The sequence below is a fragment of the Rhinichthys klamathensis genome, unplaced genomic scaffold (assembly GCF_029890125.1).
Source record: "Rhinichthys klamathensis goyatoka isolate OS25496 unplaced genomic scaffold, OSU_Roscu_1.1 h1tg000040l_1, whole genome shotgun sequence".
Taxonomy (NCBI): Eukaryota; Metazoa; Chordata; class Actinopteri; order Cypriniformes; family Leuciscidae; genus Rhinichthys; species Rhinichthys klamathensis.
The window spans coordinates 15,373,746-15,392,458 of NW_026606587.1; the positions used below are offsets into that span (position 1 = coordinate 15,373,746).

The 18,713-nt window shown below is 39.7% G+C and overlaps 2 protein-coding genes across 5 annotated transcripts in view; both read left to right on the forward strand.

Annotated features, from left to right (window-relative positions):
- The window catches only part of gnb1a (guanine nucleotide binding protein (G protein), beta polypeptide 1a), a 62,897-nt gene extending 59,699 nt beyond the window's left edge, over positions 1-3,198 (forward strand). For all 3 annotated transcript variants that reach the window (XM_056246948.1, XM_056246949.1, XM_056246950.1), the window contains exon 11: positions 2,647-3,198. The gene's annotated coding sequence lies outside the window, so the exon portion shown is untranslated. The remainder of the gene's footprint in view (positions 1-2,646) is intronic.
- An 8,751-nt stretch (positions 3,199-11,949) lies between these two features.
- zgc:171572 (protein bicaudal D homolog 2) overlaps positions 11,950-18,713 on the forward strand; it is a 43,282-nt gene continuing 36,518 nt past the window's right edge. For both annotated transcript variants that reach the window (XM_056246936.1, XM_056246935.1), the window contains exon 1: positions 11,950-12,466. In XM_056246936.1, the coding sequence (XP_056102911.1) occupies positions 12,242-12,466 (225 nt within the window). In that variant the 5' untranslated portion in view covers positions 11,950-12,241. The remainder of the gene's footprint in view (positions 12,467-18,713) is intronic.

Below are 18,713 nucleotides of genomic sequence, written 5' to 3' on the forward strand. Positions count from 1 at the left end.
AACATAGGCCTACTTGTATGGTTTAAAATTCCACATATGGCACATTTATTGTCTCCAACAAAAAATATTTTAGCAATATGTATATTTTAGTCAGAATTATTGCGCTACTCTTCTATTGTGCTCGTCTGTTAGGCGCGCGTGCTCGCGGCGGCGCTCATTCACGGAAGCTTGAATATTAGCGGAGATTCACTTGCAGAAGCTCGTCCTCTCCTGACAGTGAAATGGACATATTTGTTTGACTTTCTAACATTTACAGATGGAGAATATACCTCTAAAAATGTAAGTTAAGCACTGAGGAAAGCACCACGTCTCAAACGCATTAAACAGCGCAAGTATTTATCTGTCAGTCAGCAACAGTATCTGTCAGAGCATCTGACAAGGCAAACTGCTTTAAACTTGTTAACTATATCTTACCAGTTATTTTGAAGTGCTTAATATAAGCTTGTGTCATGTTTAGGACAAATTGTACTATGTTCTTTCACTGCAGGAGCTCACACTGCGTACTCCGCTATTTTTCAGATGTGCTCGTATCAAACTACTGTATCGATATAAACAGTATTGCCTCATTCCATATCGTTTAAAAAAAAATCGATATATTGTACAAACTCGATTTACCGCCCAGCCCTATAGGAATGTCCTCTTTCTCGTATCAGCCTCGTAGTTCTTTGACATTTTAACACGTTATTACCTGAAGTAACATTGACACTCTTCGCGCCACTGTATGTTTGCTGTTTGTTTTGCTGATGGCCATTCACTGGCCCGCGCGGGCCAGTGACTGGCCAATCAACTAGCCCGACATACTCTTTTACTGGCCCCGGGCCATCGGGCCATTGCTTATGTCGAGCACTGCATATTGTGTTTAAATATTGGCTTTAACGAGGAGCAGTGGGTCTGAAATGTTAGGATGAGCAAGCTAACCTCTGATATGTTGTCAACGTGTGTCCACACTCCTCTCCTACGACGTTTCGTCGGGCCATCCGTCCCTTCGCAGAGGCGCGTCAGGGTTGCTCTCGTCATTAAACCAGAGACGTACTGCCTCAGAAAATCCGATCTGCCAGTTTACATGAGTCGCATTGGCACATATCTGATTTATTTCCACATATGAACGAGGCCTGAAACCGATCTCGAAATATCCGAATGCATGCGTTTTGTTCCTGTTTAAACGGTCATCGAACACATCCGATCTGTGTCACATATGAGCAAACAATCAGAACTGGGTCATTTCACTGACAGTGTAAACGAGGCCTGAGGCTCCAGTGATTTGCAAATAAAGAGTTGTAATGATGCCTCAAAACATCCGTGTCCGTCATCTGCACACATGCACATCTCTACTGCCCTCATTAAACACATCAATTCAGTTCAGTCCAGTTAAAAGCCTTAAATGGTGTAAGAAACGTCTTAATTGTTTGAGATGTCTTCAATTTAGGACTTAAAAACAGGAAATCAAGATATAACCTAATTTGATTATTAACATCAAAAGGGAATAAATTGAGGACCAGTGATGCCCCCCCCCCCCCCATCTGTCTTTAGTGGGTTTGATCATGAGAAAGCTCCAGTTCTTCTCTACATCAGTGTCAGTGTTTCTGAACTCCTGAAACGCCTCCATTGTAGTCTTGAGTTTCTTCCGGGAACGAACACGTCACAATATTCCTCATTATAATAATTAATACGCAGAATAAAGGGGCGGGACCTGGTTGAGTTAGTAGTGTGTTAAACTGGCGGTTATGGGAAGGGGCGGGACATTTCCCAAAATCACATTCGAAGCGCTCGACCAATCACAACACACTGCTCCAGCCGACCAATCAGAGCACAGTGTGCTTTCAGAAGGAGGGGCTTCATAGAGACAGGAAGTAAACAGAGCGTTACTGACAGACTGGGAAGAGAGGAGCCGCAACAATGGAGAATATGAGGAAAATAATCAACATTCAAGCAGGAAAACCCGTTCTAGTAGAGCCTGAAAACAACAAGAGTTTGTAAATGGGCAGAATAGCTCCTCTTCTAATAAATGTGGCTCGCAGTGAATGAAAACCATGCATTTATGCCAAGCTGTCGCTTATGATCCTACTGGTGATGAATTATGACAATGTTTACTTGATGGTGTTTGTATTGTAATATGTTGTGTCATCTGTTCGGGTGGGAGTAACGCATTAGTCGCCCTTTAATTCGTATGCATTGATATATCAGTACATAAATCATACAATACGGTGTGTGTATATTGAATAAAGCATCAGTGCTAATCCCAGTGTCAGTCTGTTTAACCCCTTAAGTGTCACCATCATTATTTCAGATATCAACCTAAAATTTCAGAGTTTTGGCTTTGATTTTCTTGCAGTTTTAGAATCCACCAGGTTTTGAAAAAATATATTTTATATAAAATATGAATAATTAATTTGTTACATTTTCATAAACTCAAACTTCTATAACTTTTTTGAATTGATTTAACTTCTGCCAAATGTCGTCTTTAAAACAAGACCAATCTTACATCTATATTTCAAAGCATTCTTGAATTACAACCATTGAAGTTCGGATTGTGCATTTTCACGTTTATTCAAAAAAAGGGGGCGTGACGCTTAAGAGGTTAATCAAGTGTCCTGACGTAAAAAATCATTAGATTTTAAGTAAATGTTTCCCTTCCTCTCTTCCCAGATCGCATCCGGACTCTTAAGGTTGACTGGAAGACCATTCCAAAATGAAAATGTTCGATTTTATTCTCCTCTCTCCTTCTCAAACACAACAGAACTGACCCCTCGACATCTATACACGGCAAAAGAGCAAAAATGTCTCCTTTGGAAAAGAAAAGAAAAGAAAAAAAGAGCACAATTGTTACACTCAGCTAGATTGTAGTTGGCAAGGGGATTAAAGTTGATAATTGTGCATCCTTCTGGGACCATTTCTGAGAACATAAAGACACTCATTCCACTGCTCCGTCATTATGCTAACGTCATCTCTCTTTAGCGTGAAAGCAGGCGTGTTTTCGTGCTCGATAGCTTTATGGGCCGTTTTTGGACCTCTTTGCCCCAGTCAGGATCGCAGATGTGCTTTTCTCTTCTAGTTTTGAAATATTTTGGGATCAAATTGGTAGTTAAAACTGTTAAAATCCATCTTTACGTAAAGGATTTGATCAGGGGTCCATTAGCTGCTATCAGGCCTGTATATTTAATCCCGGGAAATTTGATTAACACATTTTTTTTTTTTTTTTTTGTCTAAATACTTGCAATTTTTTGTTTGCACAAGTAATAAAAAATTTCAAAAACGTTAACTAACCAAGCACGTGCTGTTCATGATGACGAATGCTCGATTTTCGAAGATGAAACAATGTCAATTTTAACCATACTTCCTTCCGCTCATGCTTTTTTGTGTGTGGAAAACGACGAGTAATTCAGTGAAGATTAACCAATCATTTTAATAATTTTATTTTATATTTTTCTCTCTTTGATGTGGAGGATGTTGAAGGAGGGGTGGGCGGTTCTTCGTTTTTTTTTTTGGTTTCAACAGAGGTGCTCGTTTTGTGCTTGGAAAACAGTTACTACTCTGTGAATGACATGTTGTATAAATCAATGTTTGAAAATAATGATATTGAAAACTTTTTAAGTTAAAAAATTTACAAAAAAAAAACTCTTATTTTGGTTGTCTGCCATGGGTGGGAAACTCGTAGAATCGCATGCTGTAGAATTGCTTAAAAGAGGTGCATATGGAACTAAGTCTTTGATGTTTTCTTCTCTTTTTTTTTTCTTTCTTTTTTTTTAATAATAACCTGTTTAATAGATCACCAGTATTTATTTTACTTTTTTTCTTTTGCTACTCTGTGCATACACAACTTAGTTTAACTTTCAAAGCTATGCACTTAAGAGAAGCAAACATGTTGATCACAAAAATGAATGGTGAGTTGTTCTGTCCATGGAGAGTTTGTGAATCCCCCCACACACACACACACACACCCTGTACAAAAACACACTCTCAAATAACTAGAACAAAGAAATCTCTCTCTCTCTCTGTAGCAAAAGAAAAATTTCCGATACGAAGACAGTGCTAGAAACATTTTGTAACAAACAGGTTTTCTGTTCTTTAATAAAAAAGGAAAAAGTAACGCAGCATCTGAACGGCAGACGTTTTTGTCATTTCCTCTCGACATGTATCCAGAAAAGCTCTTTCCTTCGCTGTAGTGGCATTTCCTCCATTCTGTTATTTCTCTGCAACATTCTGTACAAAAACAAAAAAGTGCTGTCGTTGTGCGTTAGGCCTGGAGTCGGCAAGAAAAATAAAAGACTAAAAAAGAACTAAATTTGCTTTTCTTTCTCCCTCTCTTCTCTTCCCTGTCCTCTCTCCACACGGATAACCCCCCCCCACTGTTCCCTTATACATCTTTTGTATTTAATTTTAAAGTCAGTGTACAACAGAAAGCTGGATGCAAGATAGAAACTATATTAAAATGTACTGTTATTTAAGATGTAATAAAAGCAGTTTGAGACGATCTTACGTTGTTTCTCTTTTTTTTTTTTACGAATTGATGATTTTCTGCACTATTTCTGAAAGGAGAAGAGAAATGTAACATGGCATTAAAGCACAAAGGAGGGTAACGTGAACACTGACGGTTATGCACAGGTTTGGTCTATAGGTGGAGCTGTGATCAAACTATTACTGTATTCATAGTGCACAAGGTCACATGCGAATTTATAATAATGTGATCAGAAGACAGTTGGAGTCACACACACACTCATTCTCTCACACTCACTCACTCTCTCACACACTCACTCACTCACTCACTCTTTCACACACTCACTCTTTCACACACTCACTCACTCACTCACTCTTTCACACACTCACTCTTTCACACACTTACTCTTTCACACACTCACTCACTAACTCTCTCACACACTCACACACTCACTCTCACACACTCACTCTTTCACACACTTACTCTTTCACACACTCACTCTCTCACTCACTCACTCACTCACTCACTCTCTCACTCTTTCACACACTCACTCTTTCACACACTCACTCACTCTCACACACTCACTCACTCTCTCACACACTCACTCACTCACACACTCACTCACTCTTTCACACACTCACTCTTTCACACACTCACTCACTCTCTCACTCACTCTTTCACACACTCACTCTTTCACACACTCACTCTCTCACTCACTCACACACTCACTCTTTCACACACTCACTCTCTCACTCTTTCACACACTCACTCTTTCACACACTCACTCTCTCACTCACTCACTCACACACTCACTCTCTCACTCTTTCACACACTCACTCTTTCACACACTCACTCACTCTCACACACTCACTCACTCACTCTTTCACACACTCACTCTTTCACACACTCACTCACTCTCTCACACACTCTCTCACACACTCACTCACTCACACACTCACTCTCTCACTCACACACTCACTCTCTCACACACTCACTCACACACTCACTCACTCACTCACTCACTCACTCACACACACACTCACTCACTCACTCTTTCACACACTCACTCTTTCACACACTCACTCACTCACTCACTAACTCTCTCACACACTCACTCACTCACACACTCACTCTCTCACTCACTCTCTCACACACTCACTCACACACTCACTCTCTCACTCACTCACTCACACACTCACTCTCTCACTAACTCTCTCACACACTCACTCACTCACACACTCACTCTCTCTCACACACTCACTCATTCACACTCACTCACTCACGCAATCTCACACACTCTCGCACACACACTCTCTCACACACACACACACTCTCTCACACGCACTCACTCATTCACACTCACTCACGCAATCTCACACACTCTCTCTCACTCACTCACTCATTCACACACTCACTCTCTCACACACACACTCACTCTCTCACACACACACTCACTCTCTCACACACACACTCACTCTCTCACACACACACTCACTCTCTCACACACACACTCACTCTCTCACACACACACACACTCACTCTCTCACACGCACTCACTCTCACACTCATTCACACACTCTCACTCACACACTCACTCACACACACTCTCACTCACTCTCTCACACACACTCACGCACTTACTCACACACTCACGCACTTACTCACACACACTCACTCTCTCTCACACACACTCACGCACTTACTCACACACTCACGCACTTACTCACACACACTCACTCTCTCACACACACACTCACTCTCTCACACACACACTCACTCTCTCACACACACACTCTCTCTCACACGCACTCACTCTCACACTCATTCACACACTCTCACACTCACACACACTCTCACTCACTCTCTCTCACACACACTCATGCACTTACTCTCACACACTCACTCACACACTCACTCATTCACACTCACTCACTCACGCAATCTCACACACTCTCGCACACACACTCTCTCACACACACACACACTCTCTCACACGCACTCACTCATTCACACTCACTCACGCAATCTCACACACTCTCTCTCACTCACTCACTCATTCACACACTCACACACTCACTCTCTCACACACACACTCACTCTCTCACACACACACTCACTCTCTCACACACACACTCACTCTCTCACACACACACTCACTCTCTCACACACACACACACTCACTCTCTCACACACACTCTCTCTCACACGCACTCACTCTCATTCACACACTCTCACTCACACACTCACTCACACACACTCTCACTCACTCTCTCTCACACACACTCACGCACTTACTCACACACTCACGCACTTACTCACACACACTCACTCTCACACACACACTCACTCTCTCACACACACACTCACTCTCTCACACACACACTCTCTCTCACACGCACTCACTCTCACACTCATTCACACACTCTCACTCACACTCACACACACTCTCACTCACTCTCTCTCACACACACTCATGCACTTACTCTCACACACTCACTCACACACTCACTCATTCACACTCACTCACTCACGCAATCTCACACACTCTCACTCACACACTCACTCTCTCACACACTCACTCACACACTCACTCACTCTCTCACGCACTCACTCACACTCAATTCAATTCAGAAAGCTTTATTGGCATGACACAAAAATACATTTTGTATTGCCAAAGCATCAAAACAACATAGAAAATGATTTAGAACATTTAGTACACAAAATAATACTGATAGCGTAAACCATAATAATAAAATAAACAAAGATTAATAAATAAAATATAAAGGATTTAGAAAACATCTCTGTACAAAACAAAAACAAGCAAAAAACAAACGAACACTGAATTGAACACTGAACACGAACACACTCACTCTCTCACACACACACTCATTCACACTCACTCACGCAATCTCACGCAATCTCACACACTCACTCTCTCTCACACACACACTCACGCACTTACTCACACACACTCACTCTCACACTCATTCACACTCACTCACACACTCACACTCATTCACACACACACTCATTCACACTCTCACTCACTCTCACGTACATACACACTCAATCACTCACTCACACATTCACTCACACACTCTCTCACTCACACACTCACTCTCTCTCACACACTCTCTCACTCATTCACACTCACTCTCTCACACACTCACTCACTCAATCTCTCACTCACACACTCACTCACACTCACTCAATCTCTCACTCACTCTCTCACACACACTCACGCACTTACTCACACGCACTCACTCTCACACTCACTCACACACATACTCACTCACTCTCACATACATACACACTCACTCACACACTCACTCTCTCTCTCACACACACTCACTCTCTCTCACACTCACTCTCTCTCACACACTCACTCACTCACTCACTCACTCACTCTCTCTCTCTCACACTCACTCTCTCTCACACACTCACTCACTCACATACACACTCACTCACGCACATACACACTCACTCACGCAATCTCACACACTCTCACTCACACACACACACGATCAGTCACACACTCTCACTCGCACTCACTCTCTCTCACACACTCTCTCACTCATTCACACTCACTCTCTCACACACTCACTCACTCAATCTCTCACTCACTCTCTCACACACACTCACGCACTTACTCACACGCACTCACTCTCACACTCATTCACACTCACTCACACACATACTCACTCACTCTCACATACATACACACTCACTCACTCACACACTCACTCTCTCTCTCACACACACTCACTCTCTCTCACACTCACTCTCTCTCACACACTCTCACTCACATACACACTCACTCACGCACATACACACTCACTCACGCAATCTCACACACTCTCACTCACACACACACGATCAGTCACACACTCTCACTCGCACTCACTCTCACATACATACACACTCACTCACTCACACATTCACACACTCACTCTCTCTCACACACACTCACTCACTCACACACACACGATCAGTCACACACTCTCACTCGCACTCACTCTCACATACATACACACTCACTCACACATTCACACACTCACTCTCTCTCACACACACTCACTCACTCTCTCTCACACACTCACTCACTCACATACACACTCACTCACTCACGCAATCTCACACACTCTCACTCACTCACACACACACGATCACTCACACACACTCTCACTCACACTCACTCACCCACACACTCACTCTCTCACACACGTTCACTCGCACTCTCACTCAATCAATCGAGGTACCCCTCGCTGCAGACTGTAGCGCGGTGACATCACGTATACACGTCACGTATGTACGTCACGTATGTGTTACCACGCATGCGCAAAGTAGACGCATGTGCGCACGCGCAAATTATACGCATTTGCGCACGCGCAGTTCATTACAATCACTTCCGGCGATGGATTCGATGGCAGTAAGTCAATAAGGATTATTTATGCTGTTTTAACAATTGTTCTTTTGTGTTAACGGCTTTTAATTGTAAGAGATTCCATAGAGCGCATCAGAAATGTTTTAGATTTTACAAAAAATGTTATGTTTTATGATCTCATATTATCAAAATGACTTCAGCGAGTTTCAGCGAGTCTTAAAATGATATGTATAAGTCTTAATTCGCCTTTAAACAAATTAAGGTTTGAAAGATGTCTTCAAATAGAGCAGAAAGACTTATGTAAGTAATGTAGTTGATTGTTCCATCCATTGCAAAAGAAATGTTGTTCCTCAGTATCAGATCGTACTGTAAAAGTTACATTCGTGAATGTAGTACACTTACAGTACGTAAGTTATGTTAAATACATTTGTGGTGAAATTAATTAAAGTAATGAAGTTGAACATTGTATTTTGCTCAAATAAGATTCATTGTGATTCTCCTTAGTTGTTTTTATTATTTAGACAGCATAACTTTTTTTTTTTTAACTAGTTTATGTTAAAGTCTCTTAGGTACTTAGGTACTTTACAGACAAAGCCAATAACTTTGTTTAAAAAAATGATATATATATATATATTCCTTGTATGACGACTCTGTACTGTATTAATGCCTTTCTTCAAAATGATTCATATTGTTTGTTCTGTATTTTATCTAAATTAGGTGTTGTGAACTGGAGTACATTTTCCAGCAATACAAGCAAGAGTTCCGGGTGCCCTACTCGTTAACTCTGTGCTTGCACTGCAATATACAAGGACTGCCCACCTGGGGCTGGGTGTGTGGGTGATGGCAGAAGGGGAGTCCTGCGTTGATTTTATTCTGATAAGGAGGTTGAGGGCTATGCTCAGTTGATTGTTTTTTCAATGATGGAGGGGAATTTTCAAGTAGTGTGTCTGTCTGTCTCTCTCTCTCTCTCTGTGTGTGTGTGTGTGTGTGTGTGTGTGTGTGTCTCTGTGTGCGTGTCTGTCTCTGTGCTTGTGTGTGTCTGTCTGTCTGTGTGTGTACAGATGTATGTGATTATCTGTATTTGTACATATTTCTTTTACACAATTATCTTTGTTTTGAAATAAAAGTTATGACTGTTATGAGTTTTTTTTTGAGTTGGCATGCATAATATCGGATACAGAGATTGACAATGTGCTGTTTAACTTCAAACTACTTTATTGGAATAAATGTTTTATGATAGCCTATATAATGCACAAAAATAAACAATTATTAACTATTAAAGGGGAATGATTAAAATAAGAAATATATAAGGTGCCATCAGTGTTTACAGTAATTTTGTAATTTACAAAGTGAAGTGCAATAAAAGACAGAATGAATCTAAGGCTGCTGGTGTCCTTTTATAAATCCACCATTGAGAGCATTCTTTCATATTGCATCTCTGTGTGGTTTGCTGGGTGTTCTACTGCCAACAAAAAGGCTCTGCAGAGAATCATCAAGACTGCAGAAAACATTATAGGATGCCCTTTACCATCTTTGTCAGACATTGCACTTCGTCGCACTCTCTCAAGAGCCAAAAACATCATCAAGGACAATACTCATCCAGGTCACCTTTTGTTTCAACTGTTGCCTTCTGGTAGGCGTTATAGGTCTATACAATCCAGCACCACCAGATTCAAAAATAGCTTCTTTCCAAATGCACTGTTTTAATTCAACTTTATACTGTTTTTATGTTTGTTTTATTTATATATATTATTTTATGTACTGTAAGGATTATTTAAATGTATTTATTGTATACACCAGTGGAGAGTGTTACCAATTTCGTTGTATTGTAAAGTACAATGACAATAAAGGCATTCAATTCAATAGAATGTAAAAATAAACTTTAAATAAAATACTACACAGATATTACACAATAATACATTCTAAAATTTCTCATAAGTTTACCTTAAATCAGGCATAGTTAAAACTATGGATGTGTGTTTTACTTCTTTTTGCTGCTTTCATTATTACCTTAGAGTTTTTTAATACATTAACATTTTTGTTAAATATTATGTCAAATTGACGCGGGACGTCAAAACACGTGACGTAACCGCGTAACGCGCATGCGCTGTCGCCGCGATATGGCGCATGCGTGGTAACACATACGTGACGTACGTACGTGACGTATTGTATATACGTGACGTCACCGCGCTACAGTCTGCAGCGAGGAGTACTTGAATCAATCACTCACGCACACACACACACACTCGTGTCTGCCTCACCAACTCTTCAAGCCTTCAAGTACGATAGATGTTTTACTGATGTTTCAATAGAATCCCGGAAAACTGAATGTTTTCTTAGAAAACCTTCACTGGAAATTGACTTTTTTTTACTATAGTAACTTAGTAAGTACATGTAGTAAACTACGTCACCTTAAAATAGTGTTTGCACATTGTCATTTACGCTTGTTATCTAAAGTCAAGTGGCCAAACGCATCAAATTTAACTTTTTTCCCTCAGTAATCAATGTAATGTATTTTTTGTCCTAAGAGAACACCAGAGGTCTAAGAAAATTTCCAGTTGATAAAATAAGCAGTATGTATATCTCCAATATTACATTTGACTGTTGTACATGTTACGAGCACCAGATGGCGCTGCTGACACACTCCGATGATTCCAGTGTTTTCCCTATTCAAATATTCAAATCAGGAGAAATTCTCAGAGCTTCATTTCGTGATCTCAAACACGTCCGGTGCAGTAAGAGCCTGTTTTCCTCTCGCTTTGGATTTGGAAGGAGTCGGAAATTTCGTCGACGATTCATTCCTGTTTGTTTTTTTTCTTTTGAGTCGCATTTGGTGTGTCCCCCTTGATTTTAAAACGTCACGGGTGTAAGTGTGAACGGACCGTTAAAGTCTATGACATCATTCTGATTGCTTGTAATTTACAGCACACTTTCCCTCAATAACCCACATTATTTGAGGTGCTATTCAAATCTGTTGTACAAACTGCAAGTTATAATCACATCACATTAGTAGATAAAATAAATATCTCCAGTTCTCCACTGAAGTCAACGGAGATCTCCACGTCACGCGCAGGGAGCCGGTTCACACGGGCTTCCGGTATCCAAACTGTCAAACCGCAGGGAGTCATGGGATATGAGTTTTCTGCTCCATTTGTGACGTCGCAAAAGCGGTTGAAATAAACTACATCTCCCATAAAAAAGCCCAAGGAGGAATCCTCCATTCCGACAGATCCCTCGGTAGATTACAGCCTCTTCTCCTCTCCGTGTTATTGAAGGGGAGCGGAGCGGAGAGGAGCTGATCGATCCGCGGTCATGGAGGAATAAAAGAGCACGCTCCTCATCCATCACCCGCTCCCGAGCAGGAATATATCACGGTCATGCAGCGCACGCACGGGAGGATCTGAGCGCGACTGCCGTTAAAGATGATGTCCGCGGAGGAGCAGCAGCGCGAGTGGACGGGGGCGTCGCGGGCGTCGGAGGAGGTGCGGCGGCTGTCCCGGGAGCTGGCCGAGACCACGCAGGAGAAGATCCAGGCGGCGGAGTACGGGCTCGCGGTGCTGGAGGAGAAGCAGCAGCTCAAGCTGCGGTACGACGAGCTGGACGCGGAGTGCGAGAGCGTGCGTCAGGAGCTCGAGCTGCTGAGAGAGGTAACGGACACCGGACACAACTGCGACACCAACGCGCCGCGACGCGATTATTATTAACGCTCGCGGAACGCTGCCGTATTATGTGTTTGTGGTGTGTAAATGATGTGGTTTTGTAGGCCAGGGGGTTTCCAATCTCTGAGAGGCCGCGGGACACCGAATATGATCATCCCCGGGAGACACAGACTCCATCTTAAGATAAATAAATATATAAAAAAATGTGTGTGTGTGTGTGTATATATAAAACCCACTTTGTACCCATTTAAATTGTATACACAATACAAAAATATTGCTACCAGTTTAAAGCATTATTAAAAAAAAAATCGTGATCATCCTCGGGAGACACCCTTCCATCTTAAGACTTATATTTTCCATATATATAAATCAATAAAAATATATATATATATATATAAAACCCACTTTGTACCCATTTAAATTGTATACACAATACAAAAATGTTGCTACCAGTTTAAAGCATTATTCTAAAAAAAAAAATCCTGATCGTCCTCGGGAGACACCCTTCCATCTTAAGACTTATATTTTCCATATATATATATATATATATATATATATAAACTCAGTTTGTACACATTTATATTGTATACACAATACAAAAAATGTATACAATACCAGTTTAAAGCATTATGCGGAAAATATTTAGGAGTCTGTTAAGATCCATCATTACGTTTTTCTACTGTTTTATTTAAATCAATCAATTTTTTGTTTACATATTTTAATGTTTATTTTATTCACATTTTGTTGTTTATCTATCTATATGCATCTACTTTTTTATTATTTATATTTTAATCCACATTTTGTTTATTTCACGTGGTTTATTTAATATATTTCATTATTCTTACAACATTTTGCTGTAAACACTTCCCCTTCCCCCAGGTTGATGTTGATGTAGATGATGGTGAAATGTGGTGGTGAAACACTGTCATTGTGTCACTGGATGTGTCCGAGAGATGGTAATGCTGCCTTCATGAGAAGATTAATCCAACGATTATTTCCTGACATTCATTATTCTGCTGGAGTTTTTCATGTTACTTATGATATCCCACAATCCTGTGGCGGTGGTTGGGAAGAATAACAAATAGAAATGGTTTCTGATGAAGCGGATGACTAGTTCACCATAAATGGTCTTTTCTCAAATTTTGATTATATATATATATATATATATATATATATATATATATATATATAGTGATATGCATCAGTTGTTGATTGGATGTTGAGATGCTAAAATAGAGGCACATATAACATGCATTTGGAAATATATAGAGTGAATTTTCATTTCACGCTGATTTGCATTTGACTCCGGCGCATTCACACCAAGAGTGAAAACTGTAACGATAACTGTAACGATTATACATCACGATATCGCTCTGTTTATTATAAGCGCACTGTTTTGTCGTCTGTTGCTTTAAATGCTCGAGCTCTGGATTCTGATTGGCTGTCAGTTTTGAAAGTGATCTCAACTATATTGTTTTTCTGTGTCATTATTGTTATAGTTGTGGTGTGGACTCTGCTATTCTTAGAACATTTATAAAACTATATATATCTTATCATCCCCTGGTCATATTCTTCATCTGCTGGTGCTTTTATTCCCACTAATGTGATCATATCTCGAAATGAGTTGTCCAGTTTCAGAAAGAGATGATGATGATGATGATGATGCTTGTGTTTCTCTCGCTCGTGTGTTGTGGTGAAATATCTCAGGCCTGCTTTTGAATATTTGCGGGAGTTTTTGTCCCCGCCTAAACGGCCAAGCGAGTTTCAGCCTGAGCAGGAATGATGAGAATGTGGATAAACACGCCTCACTCTCGTCATGCTGGGAACGAGTCTCCGTGTGTGTGTCTGTGTGTGTGTGAGAGAGAGAGGGAGAAGTGGAGACAGAGCAACACTTCCTCACCAGCTGCCCCAACTATGAGGACATTAGAGGGACTTTTTATACAAAATTTGAAATCCTTTCTTTGGCTTAACTTCATAAAATTAAACAACAAAACACAATTTAAACATCTATTAGATGAAAAAAGAGATTGTATCATACTAGCAGTCGACGACTAATCAGTGATGATGACTAATCTCACACACACACAAACACGAAAACACTCACACACTGAATTCTAAATTCTTCATGGAATTTTGAGATGTTCATAAACGGTTCAATTTTTTTTTTTTTACTGTTAATTTGTACAATTAATATAATTTGTACATTTAAAGTTAGGAAAAGCATTTTTGTAAACAAACTGGGAATGAGAGAGAGAGAGAGAGGGGGGTAAAGGTAGGAAAAGCATTTTTGTAAGAGTATTATGTTGTTTTTTTGCTTAACTGAAAGTGTTTGTCGTGACTGGCAAGCTTTTATTAAAACCAGTGAATTCCCATTTCATTCAATTTCCAAACTTTCCTGAAATCCCATGATGGTTTTTTGTCTGTCTGTCGTTGGAAACTGTCAGTAAGTCCCACATTGCTGTCGTGGTCAGTCAAGAAGTTTAACTAGTAAACAAGCAAAGTTATTGTGCAAATAGTTCTGGAATGCAGAAGCTCTGGTGAAACGATGAGCCGATCGGGCCTTGCACACACACGGCCCTTTTTGGGACAATGATCTGCATTTTACAGTTTCGCGATCATGAAAACACACTTAATCCGCACAGATGAAGAAAACCGTGCAGGGAGTTTGCTTTAAAGGTCGTTTATGATTATTAAATTCACACTGTATACCTTTTTTGTTGTGTTGTTGCTGATTTCTGAATTATATTGGTAAAAAGCTGTTGTTTACAGTATGTGAACCGCACGTGTGGTACGTTTATTGGGTTTAATTTGTGAAATCTAATGTTTGTCTAGAGTAAAATAAGAGTAGGCCTATACTTCTGTAATGTAAGGTGGCCTTCCCACACCAAGGCTGGACCATTTGAAATATTTATAATATATTTACATGAATTTTCACCAATATGAACATTTTGGCCGATAACCGATAATTCCTTATATTTGAAAGCCGATAACCGATGTTTTGGCCGATAATTTTATCATTTTTGAGAGCCTGATTACAAAAGTCTGAGCAGTAAAATCCATGTCCCAAACACAATTATAATGTTCTCATAATAATTTTATGTAGCCGATATGACGAACCAAAAACAGGACGTGATGTCACAAGATGCAACCCTTAAAAGTACAATCTTTTTTTCCGGTCATAGTCCTGATGTTTCCAGTTCAGTACGTCTCCTCACAGCCGATGTGTGTGTGTGTGTGTGTGTGTGGCGGAGGGATTCCTGCCACTGTTTTTACTCCTTTACACATTTTAAAAGCTCTTCACGAGTTCTCAGCCCATCAAAACACCATCATATGCAGCTACACACACACAGCGAGCGCTTTTAGCCCATTTCTTTCGTGAAATATGTTGTAAATCTCTTTTTTGTGTGTTAAGAATGCCAGTGTGAATGCAAAGCGAATCAGGACTAAATGTATCTTTCATTTTTGGTCCATACCAAGAGAACCGAAGTACAGCTGTGATGTCTGAACACACCCGTACACTGTAAAAAATGATCGTGATTTTAACGGTAAAAGACTGTAAAAATGCTACAGTGAAAACTGTTAATTGGTTAACAGAAAGTTTCCTTACTAATATATACGGTAAATAACTGTGATAGATCTAACGGTACATTTAATGTAATTTTACTGTAAAATACCATTAAATTTACAGTTTTTGAAAGTGACTCATTGTATAATTTACAGTGAAAGACCGTAAATTGACATTCCCACAATTCCCAGCGTGACGCTTCACATTTGATGTATTTTTGTTGAAATAACTATGTTTCTTCTTTTCTTATCAGTTATGTACATTAGAGTTTTATGTTACATGTAATGTTGTTAAATGAATGTTTATTGCATTTTTAAAATTTCATGTGTTACCATGATGGAGTTTAATGTTTGTGCGAATGACACTGTGCAGCTTCTATATTAGAACTAACTTTCTCGTGGAAGAGCTGCTTGTGATGAGCTTTGATTGATCATGTGACTTTCATCACTGCTGTGATGATTGTTGGTTGTCAGTGTATTTCAATGGTGCAAAACAGATATTAATACATAAATAGGTTGGAAAATTAACATTATATCAGATAATGAAATACGGTTTATTACTGTAAATTTTAAGTTAAGTCTGTAAAACCAATAACGTCTGTACCATATTTAGACGGTAAAGTTCTGGCAACCACAGCTGCCGGTATTTTACCATAAAAATGGCATTTTATTTTTTACATTGTAGCGTTTTTTAGTGATGTACACGCATGATGGGAATGGGTTAGTGGGGGTTTAGATGTGGCCAGCTGAGATCCTTCAAGCTCTTTCAAACAATGAGTCTTTGTTTGTTCAGGATGCAGTCGAAAACAAGTCTGCTAGATGTAGATATTTTTAGTCATTGTGTTGAATAGCTCAGGAGTGGGCTTGTGGCTTGTGGGTGTCCCACATTTAAACAGGTTATCCTGAGTCTATAGGCCATTTGTTTCAGAGCTAACAGCTGTTCAAGCACAAGTGTTGATGTTCACATTGTACATCGACAGTCAATAGCAATTCTCTCTTCAATTCAGAATCGATTCTGAAAGCTTAATTTAAACGGTTAAATGCACTTGCATCTCCAAATGTGTGTATATATATATATTTTTTTTTTTTCAGGTTTATTTAACAGGGACAATGCACACCAATAAGACATAAATGTGCTAGAATTAGCCAAAAGGCTATTTTACCCTGGACAGATCTTAATGTCACACCTAAAAAAAATAAAAAGGATTGAAATAGTACATATGTTAATATGAATGTATAAAAAAAAATACTAAACCAACATATAAAATAGAACAATTGGTCAATATCAACACCAACACGCACATACACACACTGTCAGACCATATAACAAAAAATGTTTGGACATGCACAAAAAATCAATATAGCTGGAGCAATGACGAACAACAGAGGTTTAACCTAACTAAACACAAATGCAACATTTATGTAAATACATTCATATCTGTCTCAAAAGACACACATCTGATATGTTCTGTGCATTAGACCTGCCTATGGGTGGTTGACATTTTATTCATGATAACGATATAGGCCTGTATATATCACAATAAAGTTATTTTAGTTAGTAAAGATAAGACCAAATAAGCAAATTAGAAACAGTAGGATAAATACAATATAACAAAAATATGAATTATTATACAAATAAATAACATTTTTCATGTACAATAGGTTTATTTAACATTTAGTAAGAAACGGTACAGAAATTAAATAAGTGTAAAACTTAAATGCTGCATACTGTAGTCTTCACTGTATTAATTAACTACCGTAAATATAAAGTTTTCTTATTGAAGCTACAGATTTTTTTCAATCAAGAGCAGTACGTGTAGTTTGATTAACGTTAATGATAGCGCAGGTAACCAGCGTCCACACCAGCGGATGATATCGTTCTGTTTTTTATAAGCACTCGCTGCAGTTTTGTCGTCTGTCGCTTTAAATGTTCGCGCTCTTAAAAGCAGGATGGATTCTGATTGGCTGTCAATGTTTTTATCCTTCATCAGCTGGAAAAAATTGTTCTGGTTAAATAATTTCTGCCAGTGTGCTGTTATCTTTATAGTTGTGATGTAGAGCTGGGAGATATGTAAAACATATTTTATCGATAATTGCCCTTGAAAAAACGCAATATTTTCAGTTAAACCGTCCACCCGAGCCCCACCCCCGCCGATGACATCACTGCCGACATGCATCATGTGGAGTTTGGCTACACTTTATCTAATGATAGCCTGCGATTCAGTTAGTTTAATTTAATTATTGATAAGTTAAAGGTTTGTTTACACACCTTTGATGGACATTAGTTAAATACTATAATGTGGCTAGTTGAAAATGTCATAAATGTCACGTTGTGCCTAACAATCCCCTTAATAACAACGTCTTCCTTTTTTGGGATGAGTCGTGCTCCTCTTTTACGCATTCCTCGCGGTTTCTTTTTCTTCTTTGAACAGTCCCACCCAGTGAGATCTGCACAGACATGATGAGTCTCTGCTGGCTGATGCATGTCTGCCACCACACGCTAAACACCGTCAGCAACCCAGCCCTGACCTTGAGTGAACCTAACCAACCCAGCCCTGACCTTGAGTGAACCTAACCAACACAGCCCTGACCTTGAGTGAACCTAACCAACCCAGCCCTGACCTTGAGTGAACCGAACCAACCCAGCCCTGACCTTGAGTGAACCGAACCA